The sequence below is a fragment of the Anolis carolinensis genome, unplaced genomic scaffold (genome assembly GCF_035594765.1).
Source record: "Anolis carolinensis isolate JA03-04 unplaced genomic scaffold, rAnoCar3.1.pri scaffold_8, whole genome shotgun sequence".
NCBI lineage: Eukaryota > Metazoa > Chordata > Lepidosauria > Squamata > Dactyloidae > Anolis > Anolis carolinensis.
The window spans coordinates 756311-770445 of record NW_026943819.1 but is presented as its reverse complement, the minus strand read 5'-3'; the positions used below and the strand labels follow the sequence as shown (position 1 = coordinate 770445).

The following is a 14135-nucleotide window of genomic DNA, read 5'->3' as shown; positions in this document are numbered from 1 at the left end:
CTGCTCAACTGTCTCCCTCCTTCCCTTCCTTTGAGAACTCACCAATACCAGGGATGTCCTTACTGTACAACCAAGAGCAGATCTAAATCAAATTGATAAGATGTAAAGCTGCAATTCCTTCATTCAGTGGAGCAGGTATACCTAATGAAGACAATAGACTTGTGCGCGGATTTGTTTTCATCCGTTTCCTTTGGTACCTTCAGGAGCACGCAACAGGAAGGGCCCTCCCGGTACGAAAAACCCACCCGCGATGAAAGCAAGTGGAAAAAGGGTTTTCTTTTTGTTTACTGGAGGATTAATAAAAAAGAATAAGTCATGATGCCAAAAAGCAGAGGAGCAGTCGAGATTGGCTCCCCTTGCTTTCTTTGCAGGCGGGTTTTTCGTACTGGGAGGTCCCTCCCCGTTTCGTGCTCCCGAAGGTACCAGAGGAAACGGGATTTGCGCACAACTCTACTAACTGCTGTGAGCTGCCTTGAGTCCCAACGTAGGGAAATATCGGTATGATGATGATACCACCATTATGTTGCAAAAAGCAAAGGTCAAAGTAGGCTTGCATCCCACTCTGCAATAGCCCTTTTCATGTGTTCAGGGCAAGACTTGCTCCCAAGCGTTCTCTCCAATGTTGCGCATAGCTTTTGCCATCACACAAGTCCTACAGAATTAATTGATCAAGTCACATGCCAAAGAAAGAAACCTTTCTCCCGTTGTGACAAAGCAAGCAACCTCTAAAGTCTAGAGTCTAAACCCACTTGAGCTATTCAGGAAATGGCATCTGCGGGCTCATTTGTGGGACGACAAAGGAAGCAGCTTCTCAAAAAACACCTTCTGCGAAATCCTATTCTTATCTCCCACGAGTGGCTTCTTTTGGGAGACTCTTCCTCCCACTTTTGAGAGCTAAAAACACACACACTTTGTTTTCTTAAAAGGGGAAAAAAGGTCAGTGCTGCATTTTTGATGAAGCCAAGGGCCTTTCATTTCCCTCTGTAGGAAGCAGGCCGATTCCTATCCGATCATCTCTTTCTGTTGCCTGAAAAAATGTCACAAGAAACGGCCAGGAAGGCACCTTAAACACGGCACAAATTACGTCTCGGGTTTTCTCATTACATTCCTCATTCGGCTATTAAAAGCCTTTATTCTTCATTTTTGATTAGAAAGCATTCACATTTCCCTGCCATTTTTTTTCTTTGCAGAATAAATGAGAATTACCTTTCCAACTTCACACAATTGTTTTGTCACTTGTTATTAAAGAAGTTGGAATCAATTGGCGGAGGAGCGGCACCGCCGTGAATGAATGCACTGGGGCGAGCGTTCTCCTCCTTCCCTTCCCTTCCTTCTCCAGGCCCACCTTTGCGTGGCAACATTATGCATTACTTCCTAAATTGATTTCCAGAGAAGCATCCAATTTGGCGCTTATAAAAATCAGAATTAATTTCAGACAATATCGTCCTGAAACTTCTATGGACCTTGCTCTGTTGCAGCAAAACAACAACAGCCTCGACACCAAGTAAAACCCGCCAATCTCACTGGGTCTGCAATATGCTTTTGTGGTTAATTCTGAGATATGTCTAGTATTAAAAGTGTTGTTGTTGCTATGACTGTTGCATTTAGGGGTCCTTTACGTCCCTAAAAGCTCCAGTTTTTAATGGCCCTTATGTCTAAATGAGATGTGATGTTGTGTTTGGAATAAAGTGATGCATCCAAGTCTTACAAATGTACCTTCAAGTCACCTATTGTCCTATGGCAACCCATGGATTTCATGGGTGTTTCTTGGGCAAGGGATCCTCAGAAGTGGTTTTTTCCAGTTCCTTCCTCTAAAATAAGAGCTGACTGCACTTGAAACTTCCATCCAAGGACTAAACTCGGTCTAACCATGCATTACTTGGTGCCTTTAGAGAAGCGATTCCCAGATGTTGGTCCTTCAAGTGATTTGGACTTCAACCCCCAGCAGCCTCACCTACTTAGGCCAATGTTCAGATCCTGGAAGCTGAAACCCAAAACACTTGAAGGATCAGAGTTTGGGAAGAACTGATTTAGAATATATCCGCCTTCAAGTCGCCAACTGACTTATGGTGACCCCATAACTTTCATCAGGTTTTCTTGGGCAAGGATTCCTCAAGGATGGAGCCCATGACCTTCTCCCATTCGAGGAAGGCTGATTCTACTGAACTTCCAGGATCAGACAGGATCTGAACCTTTAGGGAATATAGGGCCAACAAGGACAAACCTGCTAGTTCCCTCCATTCAGAGAGTTTGTGTGGGATCTGCTACTGGTTATACTGGAGTATGCGTGCAGTGCCCCCAATTTCATCCCTAAGGAAATCACAACTGGTACTAACTCTAATCTCAATGTCTATCCCAACTAGGGCTGCCAACTGGATCCAACCTTCTCTCAGCTAAAAGTTCAAGTTTATTTTCGTTCAACCATAATTTTATTTCTCATCAATAGGGTTGAACTGCTACTTAGCAAAAACTCGGCTGCTCAACCGTTTTGTGCTCTTTGTTGAAAATGATTTTAGGGTTGTCATTCTGGATCAAGCTTTCTGCTCAAACTCTCCTTTATCAGCTTTGAGGATGACAGGGATTTGGCATCTCTTCCTCGGTGATGACTGAAGACACATTTTGTTCCCAAATTCAAATGACAACACGATGGCCGAAATCCAATCTCCAGGCTGAATTGCAGTTGGAAAGCGGAATGGGCTGGTCCACTGTATCCCTATGGCTGATGACTCACTTGTGGGGATTTCTCTGATATTTGGGAAACACACCCTCATTTGTGGCATGAGGAACACTGTGAAATGCTCAGAGGTTAGGGACGGACCTTGGAAGGAGAACAGGGCTTTGGTTCAGACTGGTTGGTAAAAATGGGGCAGGGATTGAAGAGGTCCAAGGAGTCTCCTCAACACTGCTGAGAACTTGGACGAGGGGCTCACAACGACTTCTTTAGTGAAACCAGTGGAGATACCAAAGGATTTGGCCACGTGGACACTACATTCTTAAAGGAATTTTTTGGAAGTTGTGCCCAAATATGTGGGATTGCATATGGCGCCTTATTAGGAAGCTTTTGAGGGAGTTTATCTCTTTCTCTTAGTTGTGTTTCCTAAATGCTTCTCCCCTTTGCTTCCTCCAAAGTGTACCTTTGGTATGGAAGCTACAAATGAAGGCATGGCCACCCCAATAGGAATCCTCAAGACCCCCATGATATTTCGTTTCTAAATTTCTAGCATTGCAGTAACTTTTTCAAAACCTGGAGAATCCAGAAATGCAACGTAGGCCTCCATAGAGAAGAGGGAGGTATGGTGACCCAGGGAATGTGAGGACAACAAACTGAACCACCACCGTCATTATCATTACTAATATTATTAATTACACTATGTTTCAAAATTTTTGTTTAATTGTGAGGCCCTTAATTTGAAAGGAGTTGTTATGCTCCAGAAACATTGTTGTTGTGGATACCATTGGTTGAGATCCAATGATGAGATATTCATTGACGAACTATCGCCAAATGCGATGATGTCCCTCCAGAATGACGTTTGGGAAGTCTAATATGCTTTCCACATGTTGTTGTGATAGAACTAATTAGGAAACGACATTGATAACCCAAGAACAAAAATCGTGTTACATAGTGTTATTATTAATTATGATGGTTCTAAGCGCAAATTATTTTTCAGTGGCTGCAATGCTAGAAAAGGAGAAAGGAATCACAGTGGGGGAGATACTTATTTGGGGGCAATGCCCTCGTTTTGCGTCCTTCTCCCCATCTTTGGGATTCCCATCCTCATTCTGGGAAGGCTTAGAAAGAAAGGGATCGGCCCAGTTCTTTGGAGAGGACTGGCCTGTGGAAAGACCTTGGTCTCCCAAAGCCTCCTTCTTCAAAACTCATTACGGGTTTTCCCGAAAGGGGATGCCAAAAAGCTGCCGAAGCGCAAGCAGAAGAAGCTCGAACGCCAGCCGTGAGCATGCTGTTGTTATTGGAAATCTGGAGATGGATGCAGAAAACTGGGAGGAAAGGCAGGATGGGGAGAGAAGGAACACAGAGAAATCCTGACGTTTTAAGGCCTCGGCTCTATTCTATGGAGCCGAAGCGCCCGTGCTGCCATTGTGCCCATGCATGGCTGCTCCAAATCCTGCAAAATACAAAGACTGGGCAGCTCTTATGTTCTGCATGCATGCAACCAAGCACTCCTTTCTTTTGCAATGCCCTTCCATCCTCGGGGTGCGAATTCAATGGCAAGGCTAATTTTCAGTCCCTTGGAATTGGTATTGATTTCTGGGTTGGTTGGTTTGTTGACCATGCCCCGTCATGCATTTCTCACCCTCCACAGACATGCTTCCTCTCATTTGGGGACATTTGTTTTTTTTTGGACGAAATGGCCCACACGCAAGAAATGCCCGGTCAACGTGTCATACACACTTCTGGCAACGCAAGCTTGGGAAGAAACCACGGGAGGATCACGCGGGAGAACAGAAATGACCGACCCCAGCTTAATTTTTTGGAAAGGTACTTTGCCATCATATTCAGTCATATATCCACTTCGCCAAATGTATCCACAATTCAAAGACTCCAAAACTAGGGGAAATCAATGGACACTTGTGTCATATTTGGGTTATTTTCAAAGTCCTGCTCTTTAGTTATAGCAAGGGCTCAGATTTGTTCTCCAAATGATGTCCTTTCCGTTTTGCTTTGGATGCATTAATGCTACCTGACTTAGCTCCGTGGGACCGGCATACCTCTACAACAGGCATGGGCAAACTTGGGCCCTCCAAGTGTTTTGGAATGCAACTCCCACAATTCCTAACAGCCGACAGTGGTATGTGTGTGGTTATGTATGCACTTTGATGTACAGATGAGCACAAGGACATCGATGGTGGTCAACTTGTTTCCCAATCACTCCATCCTGACTTTTGCTGGAGCAACTCCTATCTTCTCCAGGAGCTCTCCAAGGTCCTGAAAGCAAATTGCCACTTGCTGGAGCTCTTCGGTCGCTGGAGTAGAAAGTGCTGATTACACATCTGTGGTTATGTATGCACTTCGAAGTACAGATGAGCACAAGGACATTGATGGTGGTCAACTTGTTTCCCAATCACTCCATCCTGACTTTTGCTGGAGCAACTCCTATCTTCTCCAGGAGCTCTCCAAGGTCCTGAAAGCAAATTGCCACTTGCTGGAGTTCTTCGGTCACTGGAGTCGAAAAGTGCTGATTACACATCTGTGACGTCAAAACTTGGTCATTTCCACTATGTCTGCTCTTATCGTAATGTAAATTGGTGGAAACTTAGGTCAGGATGTCTCAAAACTCAGCTGTTAACGCTTCTCCTCCTTTGTGTTTTTGGATCTTTCTATCATTAAGGGTGGTTTGAATGGAACCTTGAGATCCCATCATCGAGGAAAGCTATACTGGTTCCTCTGTAACATCCCAAGAAATGAGAGATTTTGTGTCTGGGGAGAACAAAGAGTGGAAGATATCGAACATTTTTTGATTGATTGCCCAGCATATGCTGAACTTCGACACAGATATTTACATCCATTACTATCTAATTTTAGGGCCCCCAACAGAAATGATCTTCTGACAGTCCTCTTGCAAGGACAAGAAAGGTCCACCATAATCAGAGTAAGCCTTTATATCCTGAAAGCTATCAAGAAAAGAACACATTTCCTGAAAGAAGAATCAGGAAAATAAGCTTTTGACGGTGAACAGAAGATCAGCTGCTGTCCTCCCATCCTTTTTGCCTTGTTTTTATTTATGTTGCACTTTGAAATGGTCATATGACTGGTCAAACAAATAAATTATTTATTATTTATTATTATTATTATTATGGTTCCTCTGGGACAAAAGAGAACTTCAGTAGAAGCCACGGACTTAAGGTGGTCCTATTCACCCTAGTTTTGGGGCTGGACTCCAATCTATGACCTATCCTCACATATGCAATGTATATGATTATTAATTTTTGCAATGTTTATGAGTTTTAATCAGGATGTGATCTGCCTGAAGACACAAACAGAGGCAGATAAGAAATATTATTATTATGGAATACTAACAAAATCCATCCAACTATTATTATTATGGACCACTTGCAAAGTCCACCCAACTATTATTATTATTATGGACCATTTACAAAGTCCACCCAACTCTTGGACCAAGCTTGTCCATATTAAGGTTCATAGTGAGACTGGGTCACATTTACTGTTTTGTTTATTGTATTGTGTTGTGCTGTTCTTTTATATGCTGTTTACATTGTATTGTTTTGGGCGTGGCCCCATGTAAGCCGCCCCGAGTCCCCATTGGGGAGATGGTGGCGGGGTATAAATAAAGTTTTATTATTATTATTATTATTATTATTTTGGAAAACCGAGAGTCATGAAGCAGCTTTTCTTCTTGCTTAGTTGAAAGGATTCAAGGGGAACGCCTTGCATTTGGGTGCGTCGCATTCCGAAGCACAGCCTTCGCGCACAACAACTTGCATCAACTGCTTCGTGGGACTATTACGTCCTTCTTGCGCAGTCTTTCCAAAGTGAGATGCCTTCTCTGGGTCCTTTGCATCACTCAGCCGCTCCGCCTGCTCTTGCTCCTTGTGGCATCTGGGACCGCTTCATACTGCAGTTTTGAGACTCTGTGGGTCAATGCAACGTGATCCTGAGAGTCGAGGCTTGGTGAGGCAGAGAAGGCGCCAGGCCTTGCAAAACTACAACTCCCATCACACCATAGCAGCATCGAGCCACAGCAGTTCAAGTGGTGCCAGACTGTATACAAACAACGCAAATAGTTGCTAATAATACATGAATGACAGGTAGTTAAGGTTCCATCTACTGACCCACAACCTGTGATGGAACTAACCCGTTTGTGGTGAATTTTAGGAAGGGATATTTGACAAAAAATGATGGACCCGAAATCATTAGATTGGACCATGAGCTGACCCACAATGGAGTTTGAATGCAGAATAGAAGATCGTACGGGGCTGCAATGCCGTATCTTAGATATACGAATAGGAGGAGCAACTTGCAGAATGACAAGGCGAGGCATCCTTGCAAAGCCTGCAGAGTGGATCATGATGCCCACTTGATATGCAATTCTGCCTAAACTTGTATCAGTATTGTTGTTGTTGTTTCTCCACCCCCCCCCCCCAAATCCTCCGGGGTTTCTTCCCCCCCAAAGCTTGCGTTGCCACTCAGCTCTGCTATTATTGCTGCTGCTGAGAGAGAGAGAGAGAGAGAGAGAAAGAAAAAGGTAAGAACAGGAATGCAATACCAACCGTGAACCGCCGGTTCTGTCTCCGCCGTTGTGTCTACACACGGGAACAGAGGGTTTTGGAGGGAAGGAAGAGACAGGAGGGACGGCATGCAAAAAAAGGGAAATGGAAAAAAAATGGAAACAGATAATATATGAGCAAGCTTTCAAAGAACAATTGCGTGACAAGCAATAATAATAATAATAGAAATAAAAGCCAAAAAGCATTTGAAGTGAGTTGCACTGTTTTTAAAGAGACATGCCTTTGAGCTTACGAAGCCGTGAGCCTGGAAAAAGGGGGAGCAGGGGACCAAAAGGGAACCCAAAGGAGGGGACGGGCCCCCCGTTTGCTTGGTTTTTGGGGCCCTGTTGCTGTTCTTTCTGCCAACAGTGACGTTGTTTCGTGGAGCGTTGGAAAGGGAGACATGCAAAGTGGGAGGAGACACTGGAGCGGTAAAGCTCTTGCAAGGAGAGGAAAAAAGGGCTCCGGACAATGGAGACGATCACGCGACGCCATCATGGCATTGCGACTCCGTTTCATATCCTATGTCTGCTTCCTGCAAAATCCTGGGATTTGCAGTTTAGGGAGGGACCTTTAACACTCTCCCTTGTTGTCCTGGGTCTTACTAAACTGCAAATCTCAGGATGCCGTGCTTTAACAGCGTCGTGTGATAATCTCCCGTGAAAGCGGAGTGCAGCCCAGGAAAAAGCTTTCATCCATTCAGACATTGCCTTTGTCAAATGCACACGCCCTTTTGCTTTCTATGTTTCCTAGGCATGGCCTTGGCTCCCCAGCTCCGTTCCTCATGCAAAGGACGCCCGCAGATGCAACCCAGCATTTTGCATCCGAAAAAATACCCATGCCAGGTTGACTTGGGGTGAATGCCCCCGGCGTAGCTGCATTCACAGGTCTGCAAGGAAAGGAGCGATGCCTTGCCCTTGGCAAGCCATGCAAAGTGCGGAAAGCGGGGAAAAGAGAGACAGAGACACCCCATCTTTGCAAAGAAACCCACACTGCTCTCTGCAAAGATTCCCATTTCGAGGTGGTGGGTCGATTCCAAAGAGCATTTCTGGGGATCCCTGTTGCTAGGAATGTGGCTCGCAAAACAAAACAGCCCAGCTCTCCTGGTGTTGTTTTACAGCCCTTATGCAACAGTGAATTAAAAAAGCCTCAAGGGCCGATGGGTTGCTAAACCTACTTTCAGCTGGAGGTTGGGATTTGTCTGATGGCGCCAAACCTGGAAAGGGGACCGGGCGGTTTTCTCTCTTGTGTCTCCTGAGCAAAAGAGTTCTTTTCCATCTTTGGACTTGGAGCCCATATCTTGTGCTGTCTGTGGGGTTCATCTCCCCAAAGAATATATCTGGACTGGAGGCACCTTGGACTTCCATTTGGGTTCTCCTTGGCTTTATGTAGACAGATAGCCACGTTTCTCATACAGACCAACTCAACCTTTTCTGGTTTAGAAAACCGTGTAAGAATCATGCCTGGATCTGGGTATAGAGATAATGGCCTCCATAGCAGGAGACTAAAAATGTCTGCAGCTCTATCCCAGTAGATGTCTATAGTCTACTGTTATGGAACTGGGATGGCTCTATGTTAACTCTGTCCATAGACCAGGCATGGGCAAACTTGGGACCTCCAGGTGTTTTGGACTTCAACTCCCGCAATTCCAGTAGGCTGTTAGGAATTGTGGGAGTTGAAGTCCAAAACACCTGGAGAGCCCTAGCTTGCCCATGCCTGCCCTAGACACTGGCATGACATCCAGGTACTCAGCAAGGATAAGCAAAGAGGAGCCATTTTTGTGGCATCCAGGGACCTCATCACATTGGGATATACTCCATTCATGAGACTCTTTGAACGTGATTCTGAAGGGTGTCTTATCACATGACTTTTGGCACTGTTTCTGATTGTCAAATCCAAATGCATCCCGTCAGCTCAAATCTCGCAAGAATGGTAGTTAGGGACTTTCAAGTTGTGCCATTGCACAAGATTAGAAAAATAAAATTGCAAAAAAGCGACCCAGGGAGGCATTTGAACAGATTGGGAGGAGCCAGTAACAATCTAAAGGTCCAAAATGTAAGAATCGGGTGTGATGGGGTCAGTGTGCATCCCATCGGAATGAAGTATCTATCCAGTCCTAAAAAATACGGGATGAATACCGATAGAAACGCAGTATCTCTCAATGTGATAAGGTCCCAGGAAACAAGTTCTTGACATCAGAATGTCCCTAGCAGGTTCTGGAGGCATTCTGGAAACCTTTTGCTCCTTTTATAGCCCCAGGATAATTTTCTTTAGTAACAGGAAGTCTCTCCAGACTTCAAAATGTTGCCTCCAAATTCCCAAAATGCCTCCACAATCCCTGGAGGCAAAAAATAAGACAAAAATTGATTTTTTGGGGGTATTTTATATGTGGACAGATACCGTTCTTCAATGTTTACAAAACTCCAGCAGCAGCACAAAAGGAACTGCTTGAAACCACTTGGTCAGGAAGGTGTTCTGGCATTTCTGAAGAACCACAGGCTTCAAGGGAAGGCCCTGGTCGCCTGAGTTTGGTTCAGCGTAGGCAATGTTTCAATGAACGAAGGCAGACCTGTACGCAAGGCTCTAGGACAGGCAATTTAGCCAACCAACTATCCTAGGACTTGAGTCTTATGGTAACCAAAGACCACTCCATGGAGTCGATTGCTCTCTTTGACCCTCTGAATCCAACGAAGGCCCAATATTCCACTTAATAGGGAGGAAGGGATGCTTTCCTTTAGAGACTGAACAAACGGAAGAGTGTACGTTTACCTTTCCGGACCAAAGGGCAAGACAACACAAGTCAATACACGTATATTACCCACATGGGGAAAAATGCACAATACTTACGGACGGACATTTTTAAAAAGATCGAAGTGGGGAGAGGACAATAGAAATAGGCACTTGTATCAAGCTTTTGACAATATCAGTATACCCCTGGCATTTCCCATCCTCCGTTTCAAGACACACAAAATTAGTAAGTTGGCCCAAGTGCATCCTATGCTGGGGGTCTGGACAAAGCTATGGCCCCAAAGAAGTAAGAGGGAGAGAAAAGGCAAGGTTCGGGGTGGGCTCACTCTTAACCCCAAGGAGAGCTTCATGTTGTAAAGGGTTCAATATGGGGATGGCCCTGTTAAACACTCTGGACGTTGCATTGCATTAACTCCTGCAATTTCATCTTGCCCTCCCCACCAAATGATCAACTGATTTAGGGTTTCATTTTTGGAGGTGGGAGGGGTGGGTGGGAAGAGCTTTGCACGCTTCCGCTTTGAGAAGGCAGTTCTTGCGGACCGGCACCTTCTGTTCACGTGCTGGAAAAAGAGGATTAGTCAAGGAAAATGGTTCTGGGTGGACAGTGCAGCTCGCTTTTCCCATTCTGGGACAGAGATCAGCAAGGAACGGACAAAAACAAAACAAACCAAACAAAACGGAACACAAAGTTGTCAAGCAAGTTAAGGGCGAAACGGATATTCAGCGTCAAACAACACCATGTTGGCTGCAGCTGGAATGGCAAAGTTATGATTAGCAGATGAGCTGGATGGTCGCGGTAGGAAACAAAGCAGTTATGGGTTAAAACAGCCCAAGTTCAACCCAGACCCTCCCCATGGTTAAGCAGAGGTCAGCCCTTGGGGAAGAGTGGGGTGGGTTGTGTTTTGGGTGGGAGACAGCTTTAAGGCACTCTGACAGTGATGCCCTGGGAGGAACGGCTTCGTTTTCAGAAGGCAGCGAGGACATCCAGAATAATCCCTGCCTCACAATTGCGCAAAGAGCGCCCACCAACCACTGCCCGCACTTCTAAGGACTCCAAGGAAGAGATATTCCGGCTGTCGTCAACAAGAGAGGGGTCCAAAAAAGGAGAAAGATGAGGGAGGAAAGGTCCGCTCCATAGCGCTAAGGGCACAAATATGATGTACACATACAGAATGACCCAATGCCGCCCTGTGCAAAGTAGTAGCACTAAACAAAATTTATTAGGTGCGGAAGAGTGTTCCAACCACCCATTCCATCTAACACTCTCCACAGATCAATACTTAATGCTCAAAAAGCCAAATATATTGCCTCGATCAAGGTACAGGACATGGAGATGCTATGGGGGGGCGGACGGGCTTTAGCACAGCAGGTTAAACCACCAGCTGCAATAAATCTTGTCAATCTGGAGGCTGACAGTTCGAAGCCCAGGTCAGGGTGAGCTCCTGACCTTTAGCTCAGCTTCCGCCTACCTAGCGGTTCAAAAGCAAAATGTGAGTAGATAAATTGGGACCACTTAAAAGCGGGGAAATATTTTAAAGGGGCCTGGAAAATGCCAGGCTTGATCAAAAAAAGGAGGAAGTTTAAAAACAAAGCTCTTCAGCAGGGCATGGAGCCATTTCTTCCTGGAAAAACCACATTCACTCTGCCCGACCTCCTTTGCGGCTGATGTGCAACTTGGACAGAAGCGCAACCACCTAACGCACTGGCACAACGCTGGCCTGAATCAATGCCTCAATACCCGTGCATGCAAACAACACACAACCCACATTCTGCAAGACAGCTGGCCAACACTCGGTTGAAACAGCCGCGTTCCAACTCCTTCGTGGCGCCTCCTAATCTCTTCAGATGGCTCCTCTCCAACACAAAACTGTGTGCTGAGTGAGAAGGACCAAGGGTTTTAAAAGCTAATCCGTAAAATGAGTCCGCCGTTTCCAGCAGAACAGTCTCCATCGAGGAGAACAGAAAAACCCAAGGACATGATTAAAACAAACCAACCCGACTTCCCCACCCAAAAACACCAAATGTTGTTCTGCAAAGTTGAGCCTCTGCCATGAGCTATTGCCAGTCTAGAGATGCTAAATAATAAACAGTTGAGAATAATTATGTTGGGTGTTGCCTTCTACACCAAACGCCTTTGCGTCTCGATCACCTACCTGGGCCGTACTGTCTGCCAGAAGAGAAAATGGGTCCTTTGGCCTGGAAGAGCCCTCATTTGTGGAGCTGAATGGTCTATCCCAGGCATGGACAAACTTGAGCCTTGCAGTGAAAAGGAAAGGGCCTGAGGATGTTGGGAATGATGGGAGTTGAAGTCCAAAACACCTGGAGGGCCCAAGTTTGTCCATATCTACACTATAGGCTTTTAGAGCAAACCTCCAAGGAGCTCTCCAAGGTCCTGAACCTGGGTTGCCGGTAGGTTTCAGCACCTTGGATAGCTCCACCAGAGTGGCAGAAGGGTTGGAGAAAAAAGGAGGGCTTCCTAAGTCGCCCCAATGGAACAGCAAGGGATCGAACCCTGTACTGCTGTCACAAAGCGTCGTTTCCGAGAGCCGCTTTCGGAAGGAAGCGTTCTGCCGAGCGGCCGGTTTGTACGGCACCCACGAGATCCCTTCATTTGCAGACCAGATGTTTCCCAAAAACAATCTGGGTCCGTTTAGGGGTTTTGTGTAGCATGGAAAATTATTTTCTGAAGCGTGGCGCTGCATATTGGGCTGAGATTTAATGCTTCACTCCACACGGCTCTCTCTCTCTCCAGGCTTTCCTCTCCATTTAGAACCTCTGTTAAAGCCGGAAATGCCCCTCGCACACTCTTTGCATGCTCCTAATGCAATGCAATGCAATGCAAACTACCAAGTTCTAGTGTGTTGCAGAATGAATGTTTTGGGTGAGCAAGAGAGCCAGCCCGATGTACCTGTGATGCTAAAACAGAGCACTATCAGTTGGTAGGCTGTTAGGAATTGTGGGAGTTGAAGTCCAAAACACCTGGAGGGCTCAAGTTTGCCCATGCCTATTTTAGAGCAAGGAAAAACAGCAGCAAGCAATTTAGACTGGAGACCCCTTTGGATGACCTTGTTAGGACCCTCCAGAAATGACATGCATGTGACACTTACCAACAACCATGGTTTCAGGTTAACTGAGAGCCTACTAAGAAAGAAACCAGAAGGAAACCCAAGTTAGGAAATTCCCCTGGACCTGATGGCCACTAGCTATTAGAGGTGTGCAACGTTTTGGACACGATTCGTAAGTCGTACTAAGTTCAGCAAAATCCGTACTTACGATTTGACTTACGAACTCGAAATTGAGCACATTCGAACCCAAACAAAACAAAACAGAACCCCCATGAAATTCTGGAAAAGCTTGTTAGTATTTTGTTAGTATCCTGACTGTTTTCCCCCAAGAAAGCAATCTCTCTGTGGGGACGATGGGGCCGAGTGCAGTCACACTTGCTGAATCAGATGCTCTTCACAAGGCTGGATTTCCTCTCCATTCTCCTTCCCTGTTGTGAGGTTGTTTTGGACTTCAAGTTCCAGAAATCCCTACCGTTGGCTTCTCTCAGTAGGTGAGAGATTTATTTTTTTAAAAAAATCAATGCATGAGCGAAAAGTTTTGAAACCTAGGAGGAATGATGCCCTATATATGTTGTCCCATTATGTAGAAATTCAAGGGAATCCCTCCCGTAGTTTTCCTTTTTAAGAAAGTTACTTGCAAAAACTTTTTTAAATTTCCAAAAAATCAGTGGATGAACAAAACGTTCTGAAACTTGGTAGGCTTACAATGGTAAATGTGTTCTACAAATGTCCCAAGTTTCATCATGACAGATGAAGAAATGAGCCTTTAAAGTTATTCCATTGCTGCCAATAGAACAAAACGGTAACAAAAAAAAAAAAAAATTCCAGAAATTCACATCCAAAACGACTCCCCCCATTTTCTGAAATAATTTTGAAAAACTATAGGCTTTTAGAGTAAACCTCCAAGGAGCTCTCCAAGGTGCTGAACCTGGTTTGCCGTTAGGTTTCAGCACCTTGGATAGCCCCAACGGGCCATCCAAATTTGGAAACAAAACCCGGAACGGATTTCTGCCATTTCGCACACCTCTGCTAGCTATCCATTGTGTTCAGCCTCTTTCCCGTCCATTGAATGGTTTC

At 45.3% G+C, this 14135-nt stretch overlaps 1 protein-coding gene across 13 annotated transcripts in view; it reads right to left on the bottom strand.

The window, feature by feature from the left end:
* The window catches only part of cadm1 (cell adhesion molecule 1), a 266547-nt gene that overhangs the window by 20822 nt on the left and 231590 nt on the right, over positions 1 to 14135 (bottom strand). For 8 of the 13 annotated variants that reach the window (XM_062961273.1, XM_062961275.1, XM_062961277.1 and 5 more), the window contains one exon: positions 7249 to 7281. The exons of 4 other annotated variants lie outside the window; for them this stretch is intronic. In XM_062961273.1, the coding sequence (XP_062817343.1) occupies positions 7249 to 7281 (33 nt within the window). Of the gene's footprint in view, positions 1 to 7248; positions 7282 to 9303; positions 9987 to 14135 lie in introns of those variants that run through there. One more of the 13 variants, XM_062961285.1, reaches the window with a different exon arrangement.